The 20,321-nt window shown below is 36.3% G+C and overlaps 1 protein-coding gene across 1 annotated transcript in view; it reads right to left on the reverse strand.

Moving 5' to 3' along the window:
- The window catches only part of dpa (disc proliferation abnormal), a 212,884-nt gene that overhangs the window by 142,239 nt on the left and 50,324 nt on the right, over positions 1-20,321 (reverse strand). Inside the window, exons 6-8 of the mRNA XM_090378338.1 lie at positions 4,511-4,589; positions 4,174-4,383; positions 910-1,144 (exon numbers count right to left, since the gene is read on the reverse strand). Coding sequence (XP_090234464.1) covers positions 910-1,144; positions 4,174-4,383; positions 4,511-4,589 — 524 coding nt within the window. The remainder of the gene's footprint in view (positions 1-909; positions 1,145-4,173; positions 4,384-4,510; positions 4,590-20,321) is intronic.

Below are 20,321 nucleotides of genomic sequence, written 5' to 3' on the forward strand. Positions count from 1 at the left end.
ATGCCAAATCCGTACACAACCATCCATGGTGTGGAGAAAATAACGTGACTCATCTGACCAGCACACCTTCTTCCGGTCTTCTAACCTCCAACTTGCATGCTCTTTGCACCAGGCGAGTCTTTTACGCTGATCAACCTTGGTTAGGAGAGGATGCTGTAGGGGTCGTCTGCTGATGTAGCCCATACGTGCGAGCATGTGACGCATGGTCATGCCAGATATTGTTCCGGGTTGGTCCATGTTATATTGGGTAGTCAACTCTTCAACAGTGCTGTGCCTGTTTGCCTGTATGAGTCATTGGACTGGTGCTCCCCTCTAACATCAACCTTTCCTGACCTTTGCAGTTTTGCTGTCGGGTCATTGTTTGACTATTTTGATGCCAGTCCTGGTACACTTTAACTACAGCGGCTCTCGAACACCCCACCAGTTCAGCCATTTGGGAAATCGAGGCATCAGCTCGTCAAGCACTAATAATCTGTCCTTTATCAAAGTCTGATAAATCCTTCCTTTTACCATCGCTCGGAATTTTACTAGCTACTAAACCACTGACACCTTATCTATGCTACATAGGTTGACTAACTCCACACTCTCATACTTCACATGGTCAACGAGTTACATTCAGTTTTCATAGGGGTGGTCATAATTCAGTGATCACTCAGTGTATCTACTAATAGTTGATTAAATATGCTTTTTTAAATTTGTATCTATAGAAACTTGTATATATTAAGCTCTTTATCAAGAACATGATTGCTTATTACATTACTGTTTCTATGGGGGAAATCTGTTGTTTTGACTTACATCACCTTTAATGGCAATGTAACCAGCTATCAGTTTAAAGATTGCATGTAAAAAGAACTAAAGTTTACAGTAACACTCTAAAATGAAGCATTTTATGAAGAGAAAATTACTAACCTTCTGGATTTAGGGCTCTTAAGTTTCTCGTTTTTTCAGCATTAAATGGTCTTACTTGTATCTGATGAGGCAAATGACTATCGTGGTATTTTTCAAAATACATCTCATTTACTGCCATATCAAAGGTTGGAATCACTTCCTGGGGATAATTTACCAACTGACGATACAGATCTTTATCAAACTGACACAGGTGAGCACAATTGATATTCAAAAAAGGTTCTTCTAAAGTGTAAATCTAGAAAGTGATTAAGACATGTTACATATAAATGACCAACCAAATCATTTTCTTAAACTACACTCACACAAGCCAAAATATTAAAAATCCCTACTCACTATAAGATTCAGTGATATGAATCTTATAGTGAGTAGGCTATGTGCATATGAGTCTGCACAAATACTGTTACATGAATTCCATCAATGTCTGGAAGTATTCACAGACACTGATGTAATTATGCCAAGAGAAAGAGAAAAAGTAAACATAAGAGTAATCTCAAATAGAAATATGCAATCTTGTCTAATAATCTGAGTGTTACTGAAGATGAACACAGAAGCAGTAGACTTTTTTCGTGAAAAATAAGACAGTACGGAGTTTGAACGATTGAAGTTAACTAAGTTTCCTTTGCCCCATGATCATCAGTCATTTTCAATCCACTGCAGGATGAAGGCCTCTCCAGCAACTATCCAGTTCCTTCTGTTTTGTGCAATGGCCACAAAACGGAAGGAACTGGAAATATGCAAGAAACTCTTGAATTTCATCCGTCCATCTCCTTTATTGTCTTCCACATTTTCTTTTAGCTCCTCTTGGGTACCATTCTGTTATTTTCTTAGTCCACCTGTCATCATATCTTCGAGCTATGTGTTCTGCCCAAGTCCATTTTAGTTCTTTTGTTTTGATAAGAATGTCCTTTACTTGTGTTTGCTGCCTAATCCATGTGTTTCTCTTCTTATCCAACAGTCTGATTCCTAATATAATCCATTCCATTCTTCACTGTCTAGTTTTCAGCTTCTCTTCCATTCTTTTGGTCATGGTGAGGAGTACATTGATGCATTATTTTATGTTTCAGACAAATTGGGATATTGCTCCTCAGTATGTGACTATATTTGCTGAATACTATCCATCCAAAATTTATTCTTCTCTTAACTTCCGGCCATTTATCATTGTTATAGCTAATGACTTGTTGAAGATAAGTATATGAATCCACCTTTTCAATTTCTACTCCTTCAATGATTATATTCCTTTCAGTGGCATACCTGTTCATCATTACTTTTGTTTTAGCCATATTCATCTTTAGTCCAAAATCCTCACTAACTCTGCATAACTTCTTTGCCCCACTGGAGAATTACTGGAGATCAACATTTAAGGAATTGGAGGTGGACATTCAAGAAGTTGAAGCTGTTTGTGCAAGGGAAGGAATAGTGCTCTATCATCAGCAAAACTAGGATTTCCAGTCAATGAAAGAAGGTCATTAACAAGAAAAGAGTAGCAGAACAAATGGAACCTTAGGGAACACCAGCATTAGAGGAAAAGAAGCCATTTGGAGTGCTATCTACCATCACCCACAGTGAGCATTCAAAAAGAAAACTGGATACCCAATTGCATAAAACAGTTGACAGGTCCTTTATGCCAAACACAATCAAAAGCCTTAGAAAGGTCAAGAGCAGCTATTTGGGTTTCGCCAGATTGTTCCATTAAATTTGTCCAAAGGTAAGTAACATAAGTCAATATCTCACCAGTGGATCAACATTAACACAATACATACTGGTGATTTTTGATCAGATGGAAAAGTTTTCTTTGCCAACATCCTGAAATCTCTTTCCTTTGAGAGAAGTTTTCATCTTGGGAAAGAGGAAGATGTCTGCTGGTACTAGATCAGATGATTAGGGTGGATGGTTGAGCTGTACAATGCCATGTTTCATTGTAATGTCTTTGCATCAAGTGAGGAATGGGCAGGGGCATTATCGTGTAAGAAGACCCAGCTGCTTTTCTCTCAAAATGGCAACCTCACCCAGGAAATGCACCTATACACAGAACACAGCATTTTGTTGAAAAATATGATCAGCATTGTCTTATTCTAAACATGTGTAAATGAAACTTTTTGGGACTTGATTTATTAAAAATCAAGTAATAATAAGTAATTTAAAACATTTTTAACATTACAAAATAAGGTAATAATAGTAAGCTTCTTTTTCATAGAAGTGTTGCTTATTCAAGGTGCAAGAGTTAGGCAACTCATTGTGAAGGGATTCAAAAATAAAAGATGTAATATAACGCACTCTGTTTGCTTTCACTTATACAGCTACATAAAATACTGATGGCAATACCTTTACAGTAATTATTTACTTATATACCACTTGTTTTCTAAATATTTAATTGGAAAACAATAAAGTTTTGCTGTTTTACACTTAAAACAGCAAAACCATAGCTCTGCTTAATTTCAAAATATCAAAATCACATATCACTGTGAAATCAACAATTGTAAGAGTCCTCACAGTTTACAAGGAGAAAAAGATCACTACTTGTGACATAAGCTTGAAAGTCTTTATTAAGCTATATCAGAGATTCCCAAAGTGTGCACCTACACTTTTGGAACCTGTGGGGGGGGGGCAAGCACTTGTTTTCACAAAGCACTTTTTAAATAAAATATGGACAAATCATTACACTAATCTGGGTATGAAGTGTTTTTTATATTTTCTATTATTCATATTTTATTTCTTTTTGAAATTAAACATACTGAAGTATATATGTATACTTCAATACATTAATATATGTATAGTATGAATATTCATAGCCAAATTATAAGTCAAATGTTTATTTGCACTTGTTCTGTAACTTCAAGGAGACATGAAATTTATGAAAAATTTCAAGGGGGCTCAAAGTATAAAAGTTTGGGAACCTCCGAGCTATATGAAAATTAACAATGTCTATACAATAAACAAACAGGCCTGGTAAGATAAAAAAAAATAAATTTAATTTTTCACATTACATTTAAAAAACAGTACACAAAATCTGATTCTCAATAACCAGAATTAATGTTAATTTTGAAACTCATTCATGCTAATAAGGAGCTACATTATGAAGTCAAAAATTCGTTGGTACATGACAAAGAAGGAAAAATCTGATATCAAGTAGTTTCTTACAATTACATGCTCTTATATTTTCTAATGTTCAATGTGACCAAAAATCAATTATAGGGCCAACTTGTAACAAGCAGCATTATCAATGTAGTAATCAAAATTACTTTGCAAAGTTTATGATGCTCCTACCTCTTCCAATTTTTGCTGATAAAATGGCTCATCAAGGTTAATATTATCTGTACGTTCATCCATTTCTACATCATGCTCCACAAAATTCAAGATAAACCGTTTAAATTTCTCCTTGCAGTCATTCACTATCACATCAGTTCCCCAAATCACTAACTGTGGTCCTGCTAAAGAATCACTGGTTACCGCTCCTCCAACTAATTCTGACTGTTCCTAAAGAAATGCAATTTTATATATCTGAGAGATAAGTAAAATAAGTTCAGGTAATTAAAAGTAATTAAAAGCATATCTGTGGCTTTATTAGCAAACCTATAATGAAACGTTAAGGGTAAAAACTTACATCAACAGTTCCAACATTGACTTGACGTAATTTTCTTTCATTTCGAATATCAGTTCGATGTCGAATTGGCGTACCTCGTCTAGATATAAATCTCAGAGTAAGAAATAACTTTAAAAAAATTCACTATTTTAAAATGCATTAGGTAATATCTTTTATTAAATTGGATAGATGGCTTAAAATAATAAAGCATTAATTTATCCAAATAAATATGGAAACACAGGCAGTCAAAGGCATATGAAATTATATTAAAAAGAAAAAATTTTTAAAAAAGTAACGTCACCATCAGTTACTTCATTTACCTGTTTCTTCTAAATATTTACCAAACCTACTCTAAATTTAAATAAACTTCACGTATTAACAAAATGATGCAAGAAAGTTACAGCAGTAGTTAAAAAAAAAAAAAAAAAAAATCTTTTTGTTCACTTCATTTGCCTGTTCTGTCTAATAATTTGTCCAATTCTCCTTTAAGTTTGTTCAAAGTAGAGGCACACCCTGGCTTACATAATACTCACAACTTGCAGAAATTCGACTTTACGTAAGTTTTTGCAGGCCAGTGCAAACTTAAAAAAATCATGGAAACTTATTTTGCATCCTGTAGGAATAAATGGAGGTATCGCAAAAATATCATAATGTGAACCCAATAACAGTTTTTTTTTTGGCGATTCATTCCAAGACCTCGGAAGTTGAAAATTTCGCTATATAACTTAGCTATTTATCTCTCTAAAAGGTCATTTTTATAATGGAAATTGCACTACCCTTTCATCATTATCATATGTTCCATTATAAGAATCAATTTTGAACGCCTTTGTGATATTTTCCTAGCTACTGTAGAAACAAGTGCTGTGAACCGTGAGCCTGCTGATATTTAAGGATGTGCCATACAATAAACTTCACTGTTGAAAAAGGAGGCGGATGCCTCTGAAAGCTTCGATATTTCAGCACTTTTATTATCCTGTGTTTTATCTATATTGTTTATTGTAATTTATTTCATTGTATTTTAAAAATTCCATATCATATGGTACAGACAGTTACCTTTTTTATCAGTTTTATCCAGTGTAATTATATCATTCTATTTATTTGTATCATTATTATTTTAATACAACACAATGCTAATTTATTTAATAACGGTAGGTGTAGGATTGTGAAAATGAATATTCCCAACCCCAGAGGCCTATTTTAAGATATTTTTTTAAAACATATTTCTGGAGATCACTATCATAAAAGAATAAAAACAATTTGCACTTTCCGGTTTATTGGGTTTTTCTGTTAGTGCAATCTATTATAAACGGGTAGTAAACTTTATCTTATTGCATTTGTGATAATACCAATAACTGGAATTCTGTGGGTTTTTACATTACGGTATTAGGGTGAAATGAGTTCCCCTTCACTGAAATCTTCAATCATATAAAAAACATAAATAAATTTTCAGAATCTTCTCTTCATTCCTATTTACTTATTACAATGGTGAAGGGAAAGGGACCAACAGAAAGTGCAAGTGCTGGCAGTGCTAGGAAACGAAACAAAATTGATTTATAAATGAAGATGATTAATTAAGTACAAAACAGGACAAAGTTTGTCATCTATTGCACAGAATTAGGTCTCGCTGCTTCAACAGTGAATACTATTTTTAAGGGACAGTACAAAGCAGGACAAAGTTTGTCATCTATTGCACAGAATTAGGTCTTGCTGCTTCAACAGTGAATACTATTTTTAAGGGACAGTGCATGTATAAAAGAACATGTTAAAGGATCAATGCATTTAAGATCAACAGTGATCACAAAACAGCATTCAGGTGCTTTATCGAAGATGGAAAAGCTATTAATAATATGGATATAAAAATCCGATTCAGAAGCAAGTGCCCCTGAGTCCAATGGCCATTCAAGCAAAAGGAAGAAGTATTTATGAAGATATAAATAAGTACAGTGAATCCCAAGCTTAGTTCATGGCAAGCAATGGGTGCTTTAATAGGTTCAAGCATTATGCTGGTTTCCAAAACATTAAAGTATGCGGTGAAGTCACCAGTGCCGATTCTGCAGCTGCAGAGAAATTTTGTGATGTGTTGCAAAAAACCCCTTCTAAATCTCCACAGTGGCGTACTTATTAGCTGGAGAGTTAATTCTGGCAACAATGCTCGAAAAGTAAAACTTGCTGATGTTATGCCTATCTCCTCTCTCTTTTTGTAATTTTATAATTTTGAAATTTTTATAATTTTTCCTGCATATGAGATAAAAAAATTGAATAAATAATTCTATTTACATGTTCGTCGAACATTTCTTTTTTGCTTCAATCAAATTCAGCTTGCATAGTTGCGAGTGCTGCATAAGCATTTAGGGAAATTCCAACTTACATAAAACTTGTGACTTACACAGTTCCGTGGAATGTAACCTTACATAAGTCAGGGAGTGGCTGTAATGTTAAATAAAGGTCAAAAAAACAATAGTTTATGCTTAAACACAACCCTTACGTAAGTCAGGGTTGTGTTCAGGAGTGGCTGTATTTACTTCTAGATGGAAGTTTATTTCAACAGTCACTCTCTGGATAAAAGCATATTTCCATTAATCTATTATCAATTCTGCAATCAACCTTTTTCAAATTAAATTATGCCCCCTTGTGTGTATCATCTGAGAAAGGATAAAGATGATATCAGCATTTAATTTACTCAACCCTTTTAAAGTCACACTTCAATTACATAACTATGCATGTGCCTAGAGAGTTTCAACTCAAGAGAGAAGACTACAAGGGATTGAGCTCAATTAATTGGGTAGACCTGTTTAGTGCCAGATAAGAATATACTATGGCAAACCTATGACACGAGTGTCAACAGTGACACGCCAACGTTCACCAACACCTGACAACTATTCTCCCTGTTTGAGCTCAGTTCAGCTTTTGCATTTGTGTGAACAAGAAGTGCGTTGAATTATTTTGTGCCAGTCAACAACACTGCTGCAGAGGTAAGAAACAGTTATTATCAATAAATATTTTTAATTTCTTGTGAAATTCGTAATTTGTAATACAAAGTTTTTATTTCTTTAATATTCTAGCTGTTATGGAGGAACCTCAAATTAAAAAATCCCGACTGAGTGATAAAGTGGTCGAAGCTTTCAAGATGCATGGGCTGAGAAGTACGCCGTTATTGACAGAAATGGCAAATCATTATGCCTATTGTGCTATGAAACAGTAGTAAGCGGAACGTGGAATGTAAAAAGACATTTTGAAACAAATCATCAGTGCCTTTTGGAAAAAAGTGAGAAAGAAAGGAAGAAATACATTTCTCAGCACAAAGAGCATCAATCAAAGAACTTCCTTAAATTCCTAAGAGGTCCTACAAATTTAACATCAGCAAGTTTCAGCATTGCTCACTCCATAGCTCAGCATGGAAAGGACCTCAGTGAAGGAGAATTTATTAAAGAAACTTCTGAAATGTGCACCTTTTTTGTTTCAAGATATGCAAAATAAAGATGCTATTATTAAGCGTATTTCTGATTTACCAGTCGACAGAAATACCATTAAAGACAGATTGATGACAATGACATCAATTAAAAGGAGACTTAAATAATTGTAAATATTTTTCGATTTGCCTGACGAAACTACTGATGTCAACTCATCGGCTTGGTTGGCCGTCATTGCTAGATTTTTCCGATGGTCAGACAATGAGAGAAGAGCTGGTAAAGCTAGAAACAGTGCCAATAAGTACATCAGGGAACGAAATATGCAAACATTGTTCTAAAAATGCTCCGTGACCGAAGCATTGATATGTCTAAAGTTGTGTCTGTGACGACAGATGGGGCATCCAATATGGTGGGAAGAAAGGTCAGATTTGAGAAACTGTTTATGGAAGCTATTGAGACATCCAATTGTGCCATTTCATCACATTATCCACCAGGAGGTGTTGTGTGCCAAGGCAGGATTCACAGAACTACATGATGTAATGACAGTTGTAACAAAAATAGTGAATTAATAGCTGCTCAACCCCTTCACAAGCAAGAATTTTCTGCACTATTGCAAGAAGTTGAATCATCTTACAGTGGACTGCTTATGCACAACATTGTGAGGTGGTTGAGCCAAGGAAAAGTCCTTGAAAGATTTGTGGAGTGCTATGAAGAAATTAAGTTATATGTTGAGAATAAAAATTTGGAACAGTTTCCTCAGCTCAGTGACTGTACATGAGTCAGCACACTGATGTTTTTTATAGACCTCTCGGTTCATATGAATGAACTGCACTTAAAGTTACAAGGTTTTGGCAAAAGTATTGACATTATGTTTGGACACATAAAAGCCTTTGAAACTAAACTTCAAATTTTCAAACGAGTTGTGGGGACTAAAGTATTTTCCTCGACTAAAAAAATATTTCGAGGAGGTCAGCTAGAATGTGCAAAATGAAATGGAGCCCTTGCATATAAGGTACCAGCACATTTTAAACTCAATAATTGATCAGTTTGGCAGAAGATTTAATCAATTCAGAAGTTTAGAACAGACAATTAAAATAATTAAGTATCCAGATGGATACTTAATGGATACACTACTATGGAATTAAATGATTTCCAATGGCTACAAATTGAAGCTGCAGTTAGCAGAGTTCCAGGCCAGCATTTGGACTCAAGTGTTTGTTGACCTAAGGATCTGGAAAGAAATCACCTGCAGAATGAAGAGTGCCACTACAAACAAGAGATTTTGAATGCCTGGAACTGAATACCGGAAACTTTTAGCACCCTTAAAAATCTAGCAATGGCCTTACAATTTTTCCCTCTACATACCCCTTGCGAGACCTTATTTTCGGCATTAAACAACATTAAAATGGACAAAAGAAACCAAATGACAGATGAAGTTAGTGCTGCTTGCTTGGGCTTGAAGTGCACAAAGTACCTACGTTCAATTTCAGACTTATCCATTAAGATTCAGCAACAAAAAAGTCATTAATTGATGTTAATCAAATCAAATGCAATATGTTCCATGTATTTTTTTTTCAGTTCAATTACAAATTACTATTAAAAGTAGGGTAATTTTTTAGTGCACTATTTTAAGCCCAATTATCAGTGTACATATCGTTTTCTCTATTGTAAATCACCGATTTTTCTTTTTTTTACTTTTTCTCACTTTATACTTGCCATATTTGCCATTTTCCTCCTAGGTGCCTCCGTAGCCAGGTGGGAAGGAGCAGCAGCAGTGCGTAGCACACACTTCTTGATTAGACCGGGGTTCGAGCCCGTCACCACCAAATACGGAGGATGCGGAAAGGTCAGGGACTGACCACCGCATATTCCCGGAGCAATATGGCTTTAGTTGCTAATGCTCCTAAAAACCAAAACAACAACAACCATTTTCCTCCTGTTTGATTAACGTGCTGTATGAAACTTTTTAATAATGAAACTGTTTTAATAATGAATCTGTTTTTTCATTATTATTATTTTATGTGTCCGAGTTTGTTTTACTCGTATTTAATTTTTGTAATTATTTTACGTTTCAATTTATAATACATATTGTTATTGTTATTTTGGTTTTCAGGAGCATTAGCGACTAAGGCCATATTGCTCTGGGATATGCGGTGGTTATTCCCTGACCTTTCCGCATTATCCGTATTTGGTGGTGATGGGCTCGAACCCCGGTCTAATCAAGAAGCGTTATAATACATAACACCACACATGATTGGACTGTATTTTTTTAAAATAAATGAATATGTAAAGAATTATTTCTCCTTTGTTCCGGGGGAGGGGGGGAGGTGATACACCAGCAAAATCAAGTTTTGCATTTTCTGAATTTTTGACATGCTGAGCCTACATGCTGTACTATGGGAAATATTCAAGGGATTTATCCTGAAAGCCACAAATATATTAATACCAATGACAAAGTTCCATAAATGTAAGATGCCCAAAAGTACAAGTCAATTTAAATTTTAATTGAGCAAAAGAAACAAGAATGGGACAGTTACAAACGATCACAGGATTCTGATTTATATGTGCATTATAAGAGAATATGTAACAAAGCCACTGATAGGGTAAGGTAAGCAAAAGCTAATTAAAAGAATACACAAGCAAAGAGCAGAAGTTCTCATATGCAAATATGAAAAAAGAAGAAAATAAATCAAATAGGTCCCTTAAATGGATGCAGCGGAAAATCCATAGAAAGTGAAGCAGAAATAACAGGGAAGTTAAACAGATACTTTCAACAATATTTACAGTCGAAAGCAAGCTTGAATCTTTGGGAAAATTTTAAAGAGCCACACTGCTGCAAAATAAGTGATATAATGATATAAGATAATTTTTTTAAAATGAAAGCTACTGAGCTTAAAGGAGGGAAAGACTCCTGGGGCTGATGGCATATATATTCACTTATAACTAAAAAATCTGCATGTCAGCATATTCAGCTGTTGGGAATGTTAATGAGAGATCATCATTAGACTAAGAGAAAATTCCCTTGAACTGGAGAAGTGCTAATGTCTCCCTACTTCACAAGAGTAGTGCTAAAGTGGTGTTAAGTAACTATAGGCCAGTTAATTTGATTTCTATGTTATGGTAAATCACAGAGTCTATGGTTAAGGATGTGATTCATGACCATCTTTTGACAAGATAGACCCCAGAATACATTCATTTAATATCAACTCTTTAATGACTATTATGATGTTGTCATTAAATAATATGATAACATACTATAATATAACATACTAATAGAATGCAGATAACATTTTTTACATTATGTATATACAGACTTGTATATTCATTATGTATATACAGACTACATAAACTGGAAATCAGAGTTACTGGTAAGATTCTCCTCAATAGACTCTGGGAAGATCCCCTAGAACTTTACCCAACATACAACCCATCTTATGTTGGATCACAAGCTGGCTAAAAGATAGGTGACAGAGGATTGTCATATATGGCTAGTCTTCAGAGTGGATCAGAGTAAGAAGTGAGGTCCTTCAGGGTTCATTATTGGGTTCTGTCCTATTTCTAACTTTTATAAATGTTACTAATGAGGTTATCCAAGAGAAGCTGTCAAAGCCTCTGATGATTTGAAAGTGGGAAAGGTGTTAACAATTCAAGCCACACGGGATTCTTCAAAAAGACTTGGATTGGTTCTATATAGTGTCCAAAAAATGGCAAATAATGTTTAATTGCTTCTAAATGTAAGGTTAGATTATACACTGAAAGGACAGAATTCATGGTATACCTGGTTCCTGAGCAATGCGACGATGTCACCCCTCTTTCTAGTGGACGAACCCACCGCATGGCAGGTGTATATGGGTAAACTGCATCACTGCATTCACATAGACAGTAATTCGATGTCAGTACGAATAAACGTTGTGAGTTAACAGACTTCAAAAGAGGGAAGATAGTGGATGCCTGACATATGGGTCACTCTACTGCAGATTTGGTACAGAAACTACACTATCCCCATTCGACAGTATCAAGAGTGTATCGGGAATACGCCATTTCCAGAATAACCTCTCATTGTGGACAGCGCTGTGGGTAGAGAAAGGTAGTGGATGAACGTGGCTGTCGATGTCTGTCTCGTATTGTTTCAGCCAACCAGAGAGCAACAGTGGCACAAATCACCACAAACTTCAACAAGGGAGGTGCCAGAAACATCTCCACCAAGACCATCAGGCACTCATTAGCTGCAGTAGGTTATGGGAGCTGCCAACCCACCAGATTCCCACTGCTAACACCATGACACAGGACTCTACACCTCAACCGGGCAAAAGAACATCGGCACTGGACCTTGGATGATTGGAGATGGGTCTCCTTGTCCGATGAGTCCTTGTCACATGGCAGTTAGTTCCCTCTAATTTTTTTTACACTTATTTCGAGAGGATGAGAGGGTGTGCATCTGGCAGAAACTACACAAAGCTATGCACCCATCATGTCAACAAGGAACTGTTCAGGCAGGTAGATGGTCGGTAATGGTCTGGGGCATGTTCAACAGCACACGTTGGGGCCTCTGGTATGTCTCGACCAACTTTCCCTCTAATTTTTTTTACAGCTATGCAGACCTGCCACTGCACTGAGCAGAAAATTTTTACACAACCCAACGTCTGCGCGGCACTTTAAAAGTTTTCTGTAATATACACAATAAGAATATTTACAATGAAAACTGAAAAACTTCATATTTTTTATTTATTAATTGAATGGTACAATAAAAATTAGCACAATAAAGAAAATTATTTCACGTTTCGAAAACTCTTTCTCGTCTTTCATTAGAAATCCACTGACTATAAACACTATTTAGATTAATCTCGCATCCAGATGAAAGATAAGTCTTAATCATCATCAGATCATCCAAATGTTCAACTTCCAGCCTGTTTCTAGATTTACATTTGATGGAATTCAAAACACTGAATCCACATTTGCATTCAGCACCAGAAGCTTGAAATGTTCCACAGATGTCAATAAGAATTGACAGAAATGAAGAAAAGAATTCTTCATTTCTGAGCATGTAGTTCAACATATCAGTGAATGACTTAATCGAACCCCCTTCCCAGAAGCAACAAATTTCAAATCACAGTACTGATGTGATATTATTGTGGCAATGCTTTCGTTTATTGTAATGGTAGCCGAGTATTCTTTTATTAGTTGTTTAACATTCTCTTCTCCAAATTCAAAATTGGTTGCGTTTGCCATAGCAACTGGGTCAAAAGTTTGCTATTCTCTTAACTCATCATCAGCAAATCTATTGTCCAAGTGATTACACATATGTTTAACGAATAGAATAATAGGCATAGTATCGACATCAGAACTTATAGATAAAAGCAAACCTTTTACTTTGTCATTTCAATAAACAGTAGGGGCAAGGTACTGTGACCTTATCTTGTTGATTTTTGCTTTTGCATACTGCAGTGCTTCTGTATTCAAACAACTTTTCTGAAGGAATTTACAGAGAGATGCCAGATCTAAAACATTGTTAGCGCTACTCGATATTGTGGATTGGTCAAAACCTTCATGCAGTAATTACTGGTTGGATCGTTACATTCATTAACTTGCTCTTTACAATACCGGATTAAAACTTCGTAATTGCTCATTAAAGCAGTTATGGTAAAATGTCTTGACAGCCATCTCACTTCATTTAGTGATTAAAATGACAAAACATCACATTCTGTGACATTGGCTAATTCTTCTAGCTTTTGTTTTTTAATAGACAACCTACTGAACATTGTATATACTGTTCAAAAAAGTGTTTCTATATATCCGGCATGACTGACACTTTTTTCCATGTGTGGTCCAATCCCAGGTCTTCTCTGTGGACAACACAAGGTTGTTCAGACAGATGCTTTATTTCTCGCTGAAGAATTGCTGCTATTATTCATTCCAAGCATAGCATGTGCTCCGTCTGATGTAAATATCACCACCTTTTGAAGATCAAGGTTGTTCTTGATATAAAATGTTCTTATTGCTTAAACAATAGTTATATTGTCACATGGCAGTTAGTTTCAAAATATCTGCAAACTATAGGAAGTTTCATTTTCTGGTCGAAACTTAAAATACAAAATTAACATTTTCTGTACAGAAATGTCTGTACTTTCATCAGCAATTAATGTATGGAAAGCAGATTTCTGCAATTCTCCCATTATTTGTTTCTGCAGTACAAAACTGACACACTCAACAAATTCAAATGTATAGTTCTTGCTGCACAACTCTCTGGTATATTTACATATTTGGACAAGTGCATGAATTTCTTGCATGGAATGCATTGAAGCATTAATTTTAATTGCTAAGATAATGTTATCAATCAACACCTTGACCATATTAGAGTCATACTTCTTTCGCACATCTTGTTCCACTCTTGCTTCACGCTCTTTTAGAGTTTCATTTAACATTCGCAAAATCCACATTTCTTCTGGTTGCATAATTTGGTACTTTTGTTTCCACACAAATGGTGCATATAACATCGTCAGTATCGCGATATTTAAAAATACTGCCAATTGTTATTTTTAGTTTTTGATGCAAAGATGGTAGTTTAGTTCTACGAGCTGCAAAAGCCACTCCTCAAATCTTGCACAAGCTTTGTTCTTCAAAACATTTAACTCTCCTTCAGGCTTTATTTTCAACATCATAAGGATACTAAAAATAATAATTTTATTATTATAATTATTATTTGGCAATACCAAACAAATTAATTATTAAGTGAAGAAACTTATAATTTTAACAAAACAACTACTGTCATACAAATAATTTTATAGAAACTAATTTTTACCTCGTTCTAAAAATTTTTAATAAAAATTAGAATTGTTAGTGCAGAGTGCACCTTCCATGGCTTCTAAGTTATTATCATCCAGTTTTGTATGAATTCCTTGCAACTGCTGACGGTGCTTCCAGAAGTGTTTTTAAAAGAAAATTTCAGCTGCGTGGCAACAATTTAGCACAGTATGGGCACTCGCACAGCTTAGAGGAAACATTGGTCTAGACGCATCTCCAAACGGTCCATTGTTGCAGACCATCTGAATCCCTTCATGGTCATCATGCACCCACAGGGTAATGGACTCTTCCAGCAGGACAGTGTGCCTCCCCAAAGAGCTGTGGTGACTAGAACAGTGTTCGAAGAGCATTCCGCAGATTTTACCACCATGGAATAGCCTCTCCATTCACTGGACATGAACCCTGTGGAGCATCTTTGAGATGCTGTGGAAAGGTCCGTTCAAGCTTTGAATCCTCCACCCAGGAATGCAAAGGAATTATGGACAATGGTGCAGCAAGCATGGATGGAAATACCTGTGGAACGCTTTTATGAACTAGTAGACTCAATGCCTCACCATGTGACTGCCCTTATCTGGGTGAAAGGTGGGCCTATCTGTTACTAGGTAGGTATCCCTAGTCCACTCAGTGTATACAAAACATCAATAAGCAGAGAACACCACTGTGGGTCAACTTAAAACAAAAATGAAAGAAAACAAAAAGAGATTTAATCAGTGAGCAACCTTTGTCCTCATGGTGGAGAAGGGACATCACACCCCCAACGCGATTTTGCATCTCCATTACAAAGAGGTAGGTCATTACTATCTCCTTGTAGTGGAAAAATATGTCATACATTTAAACTTAAATGGATAATCACGTTTAGGTAATTTAATACATAACAGTGTTATATCTGTAATGGAAAAACACTATTGATCTACTATAACACTACAATTCTGTCAAAACCAACAGAAATCCATTGCACAGGGCCCGGAACCCACACCCACAAGCCTAAACACGAGAAAAACAATTCACCACATACTAGAGCAGCATCCTCCAGAATACTGCAAGGAACTGAAAATAGCCAAACAGCACCTAAATCATTCCCAGGTGGATCACTGGTTCACTTCACCCCTCCCAAATGTTGCATAATGAGCAGATTTACTCATAATCCATTCATGTCTTACTGCTTCAAAGCTCAGTTATTTACAACATTTTTTGTCTAGAGCAGCATGTTTTGAGAGGTGCTTCCTCTTCCAGCAGTTCACAAAACTGTGAGGATCATTGGTCTTTTGATATTCCTTACAGGAATGATCTCTACCAGCACAGTATCCACAGAAAAGGTCACTTCTACAATGGCATGCACATGGTCAAAGGACATGCAGTGGTAACATTGCATGGGGAAAAGGAGGTCCCGCATTCTGTGCAAGGACCAGTCCACAAACACTAACCATGGTCAGCAGAATCTTCCTGACTGAACCTGGACACTGGACCACAAAATTATTCAACTGTTCATGTCTTGCTTTGTTCCTAGCAAGGCCTGTGAATGCAACTGATCTTCAGTAATTCCTGTTCTTTACAAATTCCTTTACCACAGTTGGTCCACAAGATGTTCTTCCGTGACTTGCCTGTCCACCTCAAAGATTACTAACTTTGGTCTTAATTTGGAGAGCCTACTGACCTCCATGTTGAGCTCAGCAACCTCAGGACATGTAGAGTTCTTCTGGATGTTCTCTTCCATGGAAGCTTCCTCCATCTCTTTTGTCTTTTATTGCTCTAATAGAGAGCACTTTAACATCAGTCAGCTGATCTATTTATATAGGCATCCCACAATTTCTGTCCACTCAGTGTACATTTCAGGAACAGAAATCCTGGGTTGTCATGCTGGGGGAAAAGGCATGAAATTTAAACAGAAAACTCAAAGATCAGACTTTTTTAAAAAAGCACTTACCCTTATTTATATTGTACATAGTATATTATACATTATTAGTAACGTACTAATCATATATTTTCGAATCACTGAATTTTTATTTTTATACTAATGTACTGCAAACTAGTAACACAGTACATTAATAATCTAAATATACACTCAGCATTACTGTATATAATATACCTAATAAACTGTTAACAAGAATTTACAGTTATTAATCATTATTGACTTTTTCCCATCCAATACCTTCTTTATAAAGTATATAAAGAATAAAGTATATTGTATAGTAGACACTTGTATGTAGGGGATAATGTATATTGTCCCATTACTGTCTGTACACACACACACACACACACACACACACACACACACACACACACACACACACACACACACACACACACACACACACACACACACACACACACACACACACACACAGTCTGCCAATTAAATAATAGGACTGATTTTTCCTGTCCATACTGTGAACACTACATTAAAAAAATAGTGCACCATTTGAACCACTAAAGTGTGCTCTTTCAATAGAGCACATGCACCCAAGCATCACTTCAGTAGTTCTTGAGTTATAGCAGTTGTAACGAGGCAATAGTGGTACCCAGTGACAGAAATTTGAAGATGGGGCAATGTTCAGTAATTAAATTTTCAGTTGGGTAAAAGTGTGATGGAAGCATTCGAAGACCTTAAAATGGTTTATGGTGGTGAGTGTCTAGCCCATCCGTGCATGCTCGAGTGGTACGAGCTCTTTCATGATGACGTAAGTCAATTGGAGCCAACCTCAGACCAGGATGGTCAGTTTCCATTTTAAATGAAAGAAACATTGAGATTGTGCAATGTGAACGAAGGCCGAAGAATCACCACCCGTATGATCACAAACATATTAATCATTGGTAAATAAATTGTTCGTGACATTTTAAAAAATTATTTAAGGAAACAAACGATCTAATCATGATTTGTGCCACACAGCTTGAACCCAGAGTAAACACAAAAAAGAATCGACTGTTGTCGCAATTTCCTTGAATCTGCTGAAGATGACCTTAACATTTTGAAGCAAATTGTGACAGTGATGAGATTTTGTACTTCCAATATGACCTGGAGATGAAAAGAAAACATGGAGTGGTGATCGCTGAGCTCACCTAGGCAGAAGAAGATTCAACTCAAGAATTCTCATGTTGAGATGATGCTGATCATTTTCTTTGATATCAAAGGAATCATTCACAAGGAATTCATCCTTCAGGGCACTATAGTCAATAGCCACTATTATTTGGATGTTATGTAACACATCTGTATGAACACATGCGTCGAACAAGGCACAACTTATTCAACATAAACAGTTGGCTGCTGTTTGTGTCAAACAATGCACTGTCATACACAGCCCCCTTTCAATGTGAAGCAGTTTTTGGTTAAGAGAGTAATCAACTATCGAGCACCCTCCATATACTTGCCTGATTTGGCATCAGTGGAATAGTTTTTGTTCCTGAAAATTAAGAGTGATGAAAGGACAATGTTTTGATGACTCCAGAAGCGAGTGACATGGCAGCTAAAAGGCATTACTTCGGAGAAATATCAACTGTACTTCCAGGATTTAATTCATTTTGAGCACTGAGTATAGTCATGTGGTGATTACTTCTAAAAAATAACTATTTTTAGACCTTACCATTGTTATTTTGTTTCACTATTTAATTGGCATACTGTATGTGTACATAACGGGGATTTAGTGAGAAACAAAATTAGGTTTTCTTTTTGCGATAACTTTAGTTTTACTTTATACAAATAACAACGTATATCATGTCATAGAACTGTATCTCTTTAGTACTTTACAAGTTACCGTATTTCCCCATGTATAAGATGCACCTTTTTTCGAAAAATTTGGGGTCTAAAAACTGGGTGCGTCTTATACAGTGGTTGTAGATTTTTTTTACTTGCATTTCCAGCTTTTTCGCGCTTGTTGTCTTTGCGCTCATTGTTTCGCACTTGTTACCAGTATATTAGGTTATGTTTTGCCACGTTCTGCCCAGAAATGGCTCAGAAAAGATTTTCGTACAGTGCTGAATTCAAGTTAAAAGTGATCCAGTTTGCAAAAGTGAATGGAAATCGTGCTGCTGAACGTAAGTTTGGTACTCCTCTAACTGAGAAAACAATCCGAGACTGGCCAGGGAAGAAGAAACCCTACTGAAAACGCCAAGGCAGAAGAAGGCCATTAGAGACAAGTCAGCAAAATGGCCTGATTTAGAGACAGAATTGAAGATATGGATTGAGGAGCAAAGGGCATTTGGAATTCCTGTTGTCCACAAAGATGGTTCAGCATGAGGCAAGAAGAATTGCTGAGGAAAAAGAAGTTACTGATTTCAAAGGAGGACACAATTGGTGCTTCAGGTTCATGAAACGGAATGGACTAAGCATGCGTACACGCACCAGACTTGCCCAAAAGATGCCTGAAAGCTATGAGCAGAAGGTCCTTGAATTTCATCGTTTTGTCATTCAATGTCGGAAGACACATCAGTTTGAGCTGGGACAGATGATAAATATGGACAAAGTCCCCCTTCAATTTGATGTTCCAAGTAACAGAACTGTTGATAAGAAGGGGGTGAAAACTAACTGTGAAGACACGTGGACACGTGGTTATACAGTTGTTCTAGCTTGTTGTGCCAACGGAACCAAGCTGCCTCCTATGCTGATTTTCAAACACAAAACAATGCCAAAAGAAGACATTCCTCGAGGAGTGATTGTCCACGTTCATGACAAGGGTTGGATGGATCAGGATGGGATGAAGATCTGGTTTGAGAAAGTTTAGAGCAGGAGACCAGGTGGGCTCTTACGCAAACCTGTCCTATTGGTGCTTGATCAGTTCAGGACACACATAACAAAAAATACAAAGAAGATTGCTGCAGAGCAAAAAACAAAACTTGCCGTCCTACCTGGAGGCTTGACATCCCAGCTCCAACCACTTGATGTCAGCATTAACAAACTCTTCAAAGCTGCCATGAGAGACGAATGGAACCAATGGATGAAGTCTTCTGGGGACAATTTGACACCAGCAGGAAGAGTGAAGAAACCAACTATAGGAGAAGTTTGTACCTGGGTGAAAATATCCTGGGATAATATCAAGATTGAGATTGTTGTCAAGTCATTTAAGAAGTGTAGCATTTCAAATGCCATAGATGGAACTGAGGACGAGGCAATATATGAAGACAGTGATTCGTCATCAGACACAGATGAGGACAAGCTAATGGATGAGAGTTTTGACAGTGATGAGTTGCATGAATTTTATGATGAATAAAACTTGAGTTCAATAACTTTATGTAATATATTTTTTTTTAAATTTCGGGCCCCAAAATTAAGGTCCGTCTTATACATGGCGAAATACGGTAGCTTAGGTGGTAGATGACTTTCATCAACCGGTGAAATACCACCACTTTGCTTATTGGAGGCTTGAAGTGGTGAAACCCATGTTTAGTCTCTAGAGCAAAGTTTCCGGCATCCCCCTCTCCCCATACGTCTCCTTCAACCCATGCTTTTTTAACCCAAGCACGGTACTAAGTACTATAGGTTCTAATACCTCTCATGTTTGGGGTTCACATAAAAAAAAAAAAAAAAAGTACATTTCCAGTAAACCACGAAAATGTGAAATTACTTTTTTTTTTTTTGTTAATTACAAAAACGTCAACTACAAAATGATTTTGTAGTTAACATTATTTGA

Source organism: Mastigoproctus giganteus, chromosome 7 (assembly GCF_048544385.1).
Source record: "Mastigoproctus giganteus isolate SK-2022 chromosome 7, ASM4854438v1, whole genome shotgun sequence".
Classification (NCBI taxonomy): domain Eukaryota; kingdom Metazoa; phylum Arthropoda; class Arachnida; order Uropygi; family Thelyphonidae; genus Mastigoproctus; species Mastigoproctus giganteus.